This window comes from Astatotilapia calliptera, chromosome 9 (assembly GCF_900246225.1).
Source record: "Astatotilapia calliptera chromosome 9, fAstCal1.2, whole genome shotgun sequence".
NCBI classification, from domain to species: Eukaryota; Metazoa; Chordata; class Actinopteri; order Cichliformes; family Cichlidae; genus Astatotilapia; species Astatotilapia calliptera.
Genome location: NC_039310.1, coordinates 25,118,250 through 25,130,091, shown reverse-complemented (window position 1 = coordinate 25,130,091; position 11,842 = coordinate 25,118,250). Strand labels below are relative to the sequence as shown.

The 11,842-nt window shown below is 41.6% G+C and overlaps 1 protein-coding gene and 1 pseudogene across 1 annotated transcript; both read left to right on the top strand.

The window, feature by feature from the left end:
* Positions 1-263: 263 nt before the first annotated feature.
* LOC113028819 (integrin beta-1-like) lies at positions 264-9,514 on the top strand (annotated as a pseudogene).
* A 1,121-nt stretch (positions 9,515-10,635) lies between these two features.
* LOC113029330 (integrin beta-1-A-like) lies at positions 10,636-11,495 on the top strand. Its single transcript, XM_026180159.1, has 2 exons — positions 10,636-11,083; positions 11,367-11,495. The coding sequence occupies exons 1-2, from the start codon at positions 10,877-10,879 to the stop codon at positions 11,430-11,432; spliced, it is 273 nt and encodes a 90-aa protein (XP_026035944.1). The 5' UTR covers positions 10,636-10,876; the 3' UTR covers positions 11,433-11,495.
* Positions 11,496-11,842: the final 347 nt, after the last annotated feature.

Sequence of the window (11,842 nt, the reverse complement as noted above, 5' to 3'; positions counted from 1 at the left end):
TTGTATCAAACAGTGATGTAAGTGTGTGTTTTATAACAACAGTAAACCCTGTAAGCAAATTTTGAATATGGAACATCATATGTGTTCCATTTTAATGATGTTGTTGAAAGATGACGGGCTTTGTTTTTTGAGTTAAAAGAAACACACAGAGACACACACACACATTCACATCCTTTCTGTACTGCTTCCATTAACTGCAGCACTGACTTTGCCCTTTTTGCAGTCAGTGTTGATGTAAGGCGTTGAACTTAACTTAAACCTGTGTAAAGAATTTTCTAGAAGTGGGTCAGCACATATGGGAGCGCTGCGACACAGCTGGAGCCCTGCTAAAGAGGGGCTGTCCTTTTGATCACCTGGAGGACCCTAGAGGTTCCACTGTCCTTCTGAAAAACCGGAAGATCACCTTTCATCCTAAAGAACAAAGACATAAACGCTTGCACAGAGTAGTGACCCAGCTCCAGCCTCAGACTGTCCTGCTGCACCTCAGACCAGGTGGGTATAAATTACCAGTATAATTAATGCATTTTTAATTACATTAGTAATGTCACTTATTAGCTTTAGCAAACTGCACATAAAAGAGGGATGTAGCCAATGTCATTAGTTTGTGTAATGCAATTTTTTAAGCACTTAGCCTTAATCGTGATAACATCACGGGAAGGAAAGGACACTACATGTATTGTATCATGGTGACAATGCAAAGTCAAGTGAATAAGGCCCGAGCCACACAGCCCTAAAGACCAGTCTGCAGCCAATTTGCAACCACTGGTTGCTGGGGTGGCAGCAAGGTGGTGCGGTGATTAGGACTGTTGTTCTCTCTGAGTACTCCAGCTTCCTGCCACAGTCCAAAGACATTTGATTAGATTAACTAGTAATTCTAAATTGCCCATAGGTGTTAATGTGAGTGTCTTTATGTGTTAGCCCTGCCTCTCACCCTCTTGCGCTATGGTAGCTGGGTTAGGCTCCAGCCTGGTAGCAGAGAGGATAAGCGGAAATAATGGATGGTGGATTAGAGTGGATTGATATTTGCTAGGGAAAAATGTGTATTGGCCAAAAAATTGCAATTGCTTGAGTCACTAGCAGATTACTAGTTTGCTTACTTGTCTAAAAATACTTTTTATAAGCAGTACTGAAACTCTGAACAGTGAGACATAAAATGCATTGCTTTTAAAGTTCCACCTGGTGAAATGTGTTGGCTTCAGCACTGACGCATAAGTTGCATTTTGAAACTGAACTCTCTCCATTTCTAGTCTGTGTTACTCCTTCTCAAGTTTTTAATATCACTCAGCTAGCAATTAACAAGTGTTTGAAGACAAGTCAAGGTGTTCCATGTAGACATAACGGATGACTGTGGCAATCTGCTAGTGACCAAAGTAGTCTGGAGATTTTTGGTGCAGCTCTCTCCTTGTGACTGATTTCACCTAATGACAGCTTTCCTTCAAGCTTTCCTGTTCATCTTATGAAACTAAAGCCATCGTAAGTCAGTCAAAATTTAAAAAAAATACCTTTAGAAGCAATGACCAAATCAGGTTTACAGGGTTTTGTGCACAACCTTGGCTGAGTAATGAGGAGACCAAAAACACCCAGCGACACCCACACACAAAAGAAACCATGAACCACAAAATCTTTTTGTATCAACTGCATAAAATATCAAATGTAAAAGTAGAAACCTTCCACAAATATCAGAATCAGCCTGAAACAGTGTGTGATGTGTGCACACTTCCAAATAGTACCGAGCTACTTTTATAGCTGTGGTGTGTTTTGCAGTAGAATTTCCACATTTCGCATCTATAGGAGAACCCCAGAGCTTTGAGGTGAAGTTCAAACAGGTGAAGGACTACCTCATAGACCTGTACTACCTGATGGATCTGTCTTTTTCCATGGAGGATGACCTGATGAATGTTAAAAAGTTGGGGGCTGACCTCATGAAAGAAATGAAGAATATCACCAGTGACTTCAGATTGGGTCTGTTTGCCTCAGTTTCCTTATCATATGAAATTTAGGTCAATGCAATTTTCTTATAACTTTTTATATCTGTATATTCATTTTTTTTTTTTTTTGAATACCCTTGTGCCCCATTTACATAGTTATACACCTGGGAGCTGCCCAGTATAATCATAATCTTACTACTGACCACTGAGCAGCACTGCTGGAGTGATTGGGAATTAGGTGCTTTGCTCAAGGACAACTGGTAGCTTTTGGGAGACAGGAAACCATTAGTTATCTTACTTCCCCCCCCCCCCCACCCCAACCTTTTTTTTTTTCATTCACTTCTCACAGCACACAGTACTTCTTATTTTCCTTTGTTCCTTTCCACTTCCACTTCCAAAAGGTTTTGTTGCATTTGTGGGAAAGACAGTGATTCTATACATCAACACTGCAAAGGACATGCTCCGAAATCCCTGTAAAAGGACTTAGCCCTGGCCCTGCACCCCTCCCTTCACCTACCACAACATCCTAAGCCTCACCACCAACGGAAGCCTCTTCACAGAGCTGGTAGGGGGGCAACGGATCTCCAGTAACCTGGATTCACCAGAGGTTGGGTTGAATGACCTGATGCAGGCCACCATGTGTGAGGTAATGTGAGAAAGCCCAGCAGGGAGCTCGACTGCAATACAGATATTGTTGCTTTTGTTTGAGTGGGCGTTATGTGGAGGAAGTGGAAAGACTGCAGACAATAGATGAAAGGGCTATTACAGAATACTAAGCTTCCTTTGGGAAACTGCATCGCTCAGTTTTGGGTGTATCTTAGACTCACAAGCTCTTAAACATGAAAATTTGATTTCTATAATTGAATTTCACAGGTTTTTGATCTAAGCCCTAAACTTGAAGGCACAAAGTATTACTCATACACAGTTATTTGATTACATAGAAAAGCAGGAAGGTAATTCTTTTCTAGAAGTCTGTCAGAAACACTTAGGTCGTGGTCGCTGTGTTCAATTTGCTGCCAATCGGTAATTTATTGACTAAATGTTCTTCACTTGCAGCGGCAGATTGGCTGGAGAAACGTGACCCGTCTGCTGGTGTTCTCCACGGATGCTGTTTTCCACGTTGCTGGAGATGGAAAATTATCCTGCATTGTGCTTCCAAATGATGGGAAGTGTCACTTGCTACAAATATATACATTTTTTAGAAGAACTTTAATTTTTTTTTTTACTAAAGAAAAAAAGTTCAGGCTTAAATGGTGTTTTCATTATAGGTCTATTATAGTTGGACTTACACTGAAATGGGCCAAACATTGAAAATCATTGCAGAATTAATGTTTTATTTAATGGTTTTAGGATATCCAGAGAAAAAAGTGCATTTTCAACAATTGCACAGTGGTTAACACAAGGATTCCTAGTTCAAACCTGTCAGCTGTATGGGACTTGCATGTTCTCCCTGTGCATGCATTGGGTCCCTCCAGGTATTCCAGCTTCCTCTCACAGTCCAGAGACATGCATGTCAGGTTAATTGGTGATTCTAAATTGGCCATAGGGCTGAGTGACTGTCTGTCTCCCTGTATTAGTCCTGTTACAGACTCACCCATTATCAGTTGGGATAGGCTCTAGCCCCCTGTTAAAAAAAACCACGGATGCATAAATCAACAATATGTCTATGTTACTTCAGTGTGCTACAGCAGACCATGGATAATATTTTTTAGCCCATGAAAAACACAAGCACTCTCATGGTGTGATCTGTTAGATGTGTAGTGCTACAGTAAAAGTGTGTTCTCCTCTGTCACTGGACTCTATAGACAGGTACACCAATCCAAATTACTGAATTCAGGTGTTCCAATACCTTCGATGGCCTCTGGTGGAAAGGCGATTATATGTTGTAGTATTTCAGGAGTTGGGCTCAGTCCCTTAGATCTAAATAAAGGAACTTTTAATGTGTCAACATAACAAGACATTTAGGACTGTTTCATGCTCCCAACTTTTTGGGAACAGTTTGGTGAGGGCGCCTTCGTGCTCCCACATGATCGCGTACCAGTGCACAAAGCTAGGTCCATAAAGACATAGATAAGTGAGCGGGTGTGAAAGAACGTGACTGGCCTGCATAGAGTCCTGACCTCAACCTTATAAAACACCTTTTAGATGAATTAGACCAGAGACTGCAAACCAGGTCTGGGAAGATGGTTAAACATTCCCATAAACACACTTGTAAACCTTGTGGAAAGCCTTACCAGAAGAGCCGAAGCTGTTATATCTCCGATGGGTAATCCATATTAAACCCTGTGGATTAAGAATGGGATGTTTAGCACCTCGAGGTGACTGCTGTTGTGATTTGGCGCTTTATAAATAAAATTGAATTGGACTGAATGTTACAGAGGCAGACAAGCAGATACTTTTGAGATTACAGATAGATAGATAGATAGATAGATAGATAGATAGATAGATAGATAGATAGATAGATAGATAGATAGATAGATAGATAGTGCTACTTCTGCTACTTCTGCTACTTCTAGCAAACATAGCATTTCAGAGCAATGCAAATTACTTTTAGATCCATTTTCACTAAAAAGGCTTTTATAGACCCAAAATATACACCAGCAACAAAAGACAAATATTTTTCATGAATTAATAAAGACCTTGCAAGAACTAAAAGGAGTGTAAATATCAGATTTCTATCCTTTTATTGCTCTGCAACACAGTTTAATAGGGTAATAATGCTGCTCGTTGTCTACTGGGATTGTCTGTCAGTTTCTTTTCAAACTCATCTCACTTGTTGAGAAAACGGATTAATCCTGCCTTGTGAAATCCCACGGTTATACTCACAGGTAAAAACCGAAGCTTTACCTTGCCAGAATGAGCCATCACAGAGGTATATGTGTTTTCACTTACTTTCATGCATGCTTGGGTGACTGTGGTCCCAAGGAGCATACAGTGTTTATCCTATGGACCAGATATTGCAACGCGTGCTAAATTGATTCCCGTCTGCAGTGAAATAGAGGTCCAGGCAGCTGCAGAGAAAGTCAAAGACAGTGATTTAAAGGTCAGAATCAACAGCACAGTTCCCTGGGTAGAGAAGATGCTGACAGGCACACCCTGATGGGAAACAGCTGGAGTGTTTGTGGAGTAATTCAAACCAAAGCTTTCATCTCTTAATCTCACCCGGGTTGTGTATAGAAGGCTGGGTGGGTGTGTGCTGTGCAGGTGCTCAAAGAGCATGCACGCCTGGATGTGTGCTTGTGAGTGTAATTCTTTATACGCGTGTATTAAACATCCATATAGGTGTCTCGTTAGGTTCATGAGACTGTTAGTGTCCTGACCTCATTCCAGTCCAGACACTTGACAGGTGGAGTGAATATGGATGCATTATTAATCTATTTCTGTCTGAATGCATGGCCACCCAAGGCTGAAAATGGATGTGCAAGATACGGGCGTCACTCCTCTTTGAATGGGACTTATTTATCTATTTGGAGGGAATGGAAAGTCTGTTACGGTGAGTGAATGAAATGAGCAATAGAAAGAGTTGTTAGATGGGAGGGAAAGAGGGAGGACAGCAATAGAAGGAAGAGGTAGAGCATGCTTAACTACTTATTACACATATATATTCTGGCCTGACTGTTATGCATTGCAATTTGCATCTGCCCTGATTCCACTGTGACAGGACCATCCTTCGGTGGCTCAGATTGCTGAAACACTGAGACAGAAGAACGTCCAGATCATCTTTGCTGTCACTGAAAAAGTCGCACCCTTGTATAAGGTATAGCAGGGCCTATCTGCAATAATTTATCATTTATTTGCTTGTGTTTATTTTGATGCTTTGCCGTTTGAGTTTTTATCTAAAGCTGACTGTAGACTGTAGCCCATATAAAAGATGGAAGTATCCACCATGACATCACCCAATGATTAATGGACTACATTTCGGAAGCCTCGAGTGTGGCATTTCTTCTGTCTACATGTTGTTTTATTGGACCCAGAAATTATCATATTTGCATTGATTAGCTAATGCTAGCTAGCTTGGATAACACTCCATGACAGTTTTCAAAGGATATTCTGCAGTCACATGAAAAACTAAATGACTCAATAGGTTTTGTAGCTTGTAGGAACAATACCTTTAGCAACAATAACCTGAAGCAATGATTTTCTGTACGACTTTATCAGTCTTTCACATTGTTTTGGAGGAATATTAGCCCACTGTTCTTCATAGCTTTTTCATTGAGGTTTGTTGGCATTTCTTTATGCACAGCTCTCTTAAGGTCTGACTTCAGCATAACAATGTGGTTGAGGTTTGGACTTTAACCGGACCATTAAAACACCTTGATTATTTTCTTTTTCAATCATTCTGTTGTAAATTTGCTGCTCTGCTGCAATGACCCCAATGACCCATGACCTGCTGCCATGATCCCAGTTTCAGTCCAGCTTTAGCTGTCAGACAGATGGCCTCATAATTGACTCCAGGATACTTTGGTATACCAAGGAGTTAATGGTTGCTTTAATGATTGCCAGGTGCCCTGGTCCTGTGGCTGTAAAACAAGCTCAAATTATCATCCCTCCACCACCCTTCTGATAGTTGATATGAGGTGTTTGTGCTGAAGTTTCATGTTTGATTATCTCCAAACATGACAGTGTGCATTATGGCCAAATATTTCCACTTCTTTTCATCCATCCAAAGGACATTTTTCCAGAAGTTTTGTGTTTTGTTCAGAAGCAACATGGCAACTTAAGCCAAGCTGCCATGTTGTTTTCTAAAGAGAAGAGGAAATCCCCTCCAAACAAGTCATTTTTGGAGGCTTGTAGAGTCTAAAATGTAGCTCTTGAGGGGTTTTTCTGAGCATTGAAATGTCTGACCACGGGGTGAACTTGCTAGGATGCCCACTCCTGGAAAGACTGATAACTGTCTTGAATGTTTTGAATGCCTTGACGTTAGATAACATACTCTTTTACCATGCATAACTTTAAATCTTACTCAGTTTAGTTTGATTTGTATAGCTGTATTAAACGGGAAAACCAACTATTGTACTATTTTACTATTTATTTCTACTATTTGCTGTAAAAATGTTTACGTTTTAAGCTTCCCTGTTCCCTTCGATGCCAACTGAGTAAAATTATGTAGCAGTTTCTGGAAAATCTATAATTTTTTAACCACTTGCATTGCACTTTTGCCAAAAACCTTCACCACATTGCATTTTCACTGGTTACCTTTTATATTAAAGACCTAAAAAAACAACAACAAAAAAACAATGTGCATTATTGTAGAACTGTTTTCCACTGTGCATTTGGTGCTCCAGTAAATATTAACTGCAACTCTCAGTTGCTAAAGTAAACCAAACTACTCAAGTGCATTATAATGAAGATAGATGAGACTCATTGCAAGGGTTTCACTATCAGTTCTCTATTTTCTGCACATGGAGTGCTGGTGCCTAATCAAGGACCAATACCACCTATTTCCACTTAAAAGCAAAAAGCTATGAAAAACTTTACTGATGATTTGCCTGCAAATGGACCCTAACCTTAAGAACACAGTCAACATCTATAACACACAGGAATGAGTTGTTCTACATTGCCAGTTCACTGTTGTTCTGAATCTTTATGCTATATGTTGGTAAATCCAGAATTAAAGTTAATCTTTACCTTGATCCATCAGAGGGGGTTATTTTCACCATAACTATGCAAGCCCCTGTGCTCTGACACTACGTTCCACAGCCCTTAAGTAAGTCATCTGCTTGGCAGCCATCCTTGTTATAGCTCCAGGCACGCCTCCTGTCTAAATGAAAGGTTCCACATCTTTAATTTAATTGCATAGCTGGTTCATTCAAAACCAGTCAAAGAATTGACTTTTTCTATAAATTAATGAATAACTAAAGCCATCCTTCCACACACAGTTTATGTGATACACATTTGAATTAGCTGTAGTTCAGTCCAGAGATTTGACATGTTTGTATCTGTCAGAGCACTTGAACAAATGCCATGATCATTCCCATTATGAATACAGTAAGTCATGAAAAATGCATACTTGCCTGCTTCTCTGTTATAACTATCGTGAACCTCTGGCATGCATCAGTGCAACAACACGACAGGCTCATATGTTAGTTTAGCTCGTGGAAGGGCAAAGGTTGTACGCCACCGTCTTTACTTATCAACTCTTATAATCTCTCTGAAACATTTGGTTCGTTTTTTGCTTGTCCAGCTGGAAGACTTTGAATAAATGCATAAGCATTAATTTGACATTAAAGATGCCGTTGGGAAGAAGATACTTCTTCGGGAAGAAGCATCTTCCCAAAATGTGAGCTCAGAATGCTGTCCAACAACTCCCACAACATCCTGCAGATAATTGTTGAAGCATATAGTGTAAGTGAACCACAAACTCCCTTCCTACAGAGGTCATTAGCCTCATGTGTATAGCTTGCTGACACCACCTCATCTTTGAGAGGTTAACTGCTTTACTGGCTATAGGCACTGACCTCTGAGGTTGTTATGGAGCACAGCAAGTTTCCACCGGGCTAGCACATCTCCTATACTCCCACTGTAAGGACCACAGGCCGAGGCATGGAGAACAGGGGAGGAGATGCTCCAACATCTCTGTAGATGACGAGGTGAGTAGCTGCATGTAGCCGCGGCTCTGTGTGTGTTAAATTGTGTGAGTGATTCTGTTAGCATGCGGCCATCCTCGGTTGAAGCGATGGTAATGCTGATTATGATTACCTCATTAGTGGAGGATTATAATGGTGCTCAAGGAATTCTCACCCCCCTCTAGGTGAGCTTTAATGTAAGCATCACAGCACCTCTGTGTGTGGCTGCTTCACAAAGACCATGCCGCTTTATTATTAAGCCCCAAGGCTATAGTGAAGAGGTTGAGGTCCTGCTGAGCCCCATATGTGAGTGTTCATGTCAAAAGGACAGGGTCCCACACAGTCCTTCATGTAGCCATGGCAACAGGACTTTGGAGTGTGGCGCATGCAGGTAGGTGAAGTGGCTTGACGGCATCAATTTGGCTAACAAGTTTAATTCCAGGTTATTAAGGGGGGAAACAGGCTGATGTGTGTTCCTGTGTTGCAGGTGTAAAGCAGGGAGAGCCGGGACATTTTCTGAATGTGAGCAAGAGGAGTCGGGCACAGCAGTTGACTCACACCTTTGTCGCCGTGATAATGCATCTGAAGTGTGCAGTGGGCACAGAAAGTGCATTTGCGGGAGGTGTGTTTGTCAAAAGAGCAGCAAAAAGCCCAGCCATGTGTACTATGGGGAGCTGTGTGAGTGCAGTGATTTCAGCTGTGATCAGTACCGAGGACTACAATGTGGAGGTATAGTAGCAGGAACACATCTACAAAAAAATAACAGGAGGCCAGTATGTCTTTTTTAAAATTGTTTGTTCTACTGTCCCAGGGCGCGGCAGGTGTGTGTGGGGGGAGTGTTTGTGTTCCCCAGCATTCAGGGGCCGAGCTTACGAGTGTCTGTCTCAGGATGGACAGATTTGTGGAGGCAGCCACTGCGGCACCTGCATTTGCCATGACAAGCGCTTCCAGGGCCCGACCTGTGAGCTTTGCCCTTCTTGTCCCAGCATCTGTAACTTGCACCACTACTACGACCTTTAAAGTTCAGGGCACAATTAAGAAAACATGAAAATGAAAGATTCTGCCACACTCTTTTTTAAAAGCTGACATTTTCATAATCATGAATATGTCGAGTAACGTTAGTCACTTGCTACTTTCCAAGGTTGCTGCCTTTGCAATACAAGAAATGAAGTGCATGTCGGTTTGTATGCAGCCTACTACTACACCATAAAAAGTAAGAAGCTTGTTAATTTTCCTCTGAGTGACTGCTCTGGCCAAACTAAAAGCTACCTCTTCTGTTCCTGAGCTCCACCACCGCCATCATTCTCCTCCTCAATGTGCCACCAGTGCTGTGGAGCTGCTGTGCTTAGTTAGTTTGCAGGCATCCTTAATCAAATTTGAAGTAGAGCTCCTCACAGCTGACAGACACTTATTATCACCCAGGCACAGTTTCCTTTTCCCTTGTTGTTCTTTTCCCTTTCACCCACAAATGTAAAATGTTGCAAACTCCTTCACCTCACTGGCTAAGATCCACATGCACACTGACTAATATACTAATAAACAACTACATACAAAAAAGCAGCGGACAAACAGAAAGAAATGCATTATTAATCTGTTATGCTTGGTTCTGTGGCAATAAAAGGAATGGGTAACACTACCGGTAACTTAACTGTAATGGATTGCTTATATTAAAAGTGACTAAATAAATGATTGCTTGAACTGCATAACTAACAGAGTTCTCTGAAGAGTTACCCCCTACATTGAGAGCACGTTGGGGGTGCTTTAATTGCCTTTATAACTAAACACATTTTCACTTTTGATTATGGTTCTTTTCACAGAGAATGTGTATCATGCAGGGCCTTCTCAGTGGGCTTGAGTCCAAATGAGTGCAAGATGAAGTGTGCCCACCTGAACCTCGCCTTGGTAGGTCAGACTGGTGTCTTAGTAACAGTGGCTTTCTCCCCAGGCCTTTGCAGGTGAATGGAAGTGGACTCAGAAGGCTGTATAGTGCATTTTTGGGTGAGGACCCTAGGAAGAGAAAAGTCTTTCTATATAGCTTGCAAACGAGGTAAGCAGAGCCAAATGCTCAATTTTTTTATGACTACACCAGTATATCAACATTAGATGAAGAAATTCTGTCAGTTGTAGCAGCTCCAGGGAATTGTTTTATGCAAAAACACATTTTATTATAGTAATAAGGGAAAGGCAGGGCACCAACAGAGATATAGATTAAACCTCTTTAATGCGCCTTATTGGCTGATGGTGGCATAAATGCAAATCACGTCTGTAGAATTCTTTAGGACTTTGTATTCTGCAGTCTGCCCTTTGTAAGTTGGTTAATGATGCCACAGTGAGATTGTACAAGCACATTAATTTTGTCTGAAATTCACAAACACGCAGTCTATGGCTGCTAAAGCGCTGTGGCTTCTTCTTGTCTTTCAAGAGTGCCCATCGGGGCCGAATGTGATCCTGATTACCACAGTGCTTTCAGGCTCTGTTGTGGTGCTGGGTGTGGCTTTGTTGCTGCTATGGAAACTACTCACCAGCATCCATGACCACAGGGAGTTTGCCCGCTTTCAGAGAGCGCTGGAGCAGAGACGCTGGAACAGGGTGAGCCCCTGCCCAAACAAATCCTTCAGTCTGTCACAGACTGCACAATAAATGCAGGAGTTTGTCTAGGGAACACCAGTACAGAGACCTATCAACAGTTAACACAATAAAGTGGGGTAAATTCAATACCAAGGCAATAGGAAATTCAGCAATAGCAAACAGAAATGTATGACTACATTAAAAGTAAAACATTCATTCACCTACACCTCCAGTCAATCAATAGGAAAGTAAATCAAATACTGAATAACAGTCATGTCGTGACACTTGTTTTGTTGTGTTGCAGAAGGACAACACCATCTACAAAAGGGCCATCATGACAGTTGTCAACTGGAAATATAAAGAGAACTGATAGCAGCCGTGGAAGGAGATCAACTTTTCAATCAGGATCCCCGTCGTGAAGCACAATGAAACAACATCCTTCCCCCTGAACTGTTGTCAACAGATGGGACCAACTTGTCTGTGTGGGTTGGTGGGTTGGGGTGGGGGGGCTGAGGGTGAGGTGGATGTTGACGCTGATGTCTAACTTACTCGCCTTTGATCTCAAACACGCAACCTTGGACTGCATGTCTTCAATCCTTCACTGCATGCACGGCACGCACACATATTCAAAGAGCATCTCCCTTCCATCATAAGCTGCTTCTTATATACAAGCTTGCTGTCCGTGGGATATATGCAAAGTTATGCCCTCACATTTTGAAATTCCACAAAGGCTAATTACATATAGCTGAATATTTTGTTGGGGCATGCATATGTGTTTGG

What these genes read in the sequence shown, in the direction of transcription:
- LOC113029330 (XM_026180159.1), top strand. Translation starts at nt 10,877, where the DNA reads ATGGCTGCTAAAGCGCTGTGGCTTCTTCTTGTCTTTCAAGAGTGCCCA. An exon ending in AGCAGAGACGCTGGAACAGG is followed by an intron (nt 11,084 to 11,366) that starts GTGAGCCCCTGC and finishes GTTGTGTTGCAG; the next exon opens with AAGGACAACACCATCTACAA.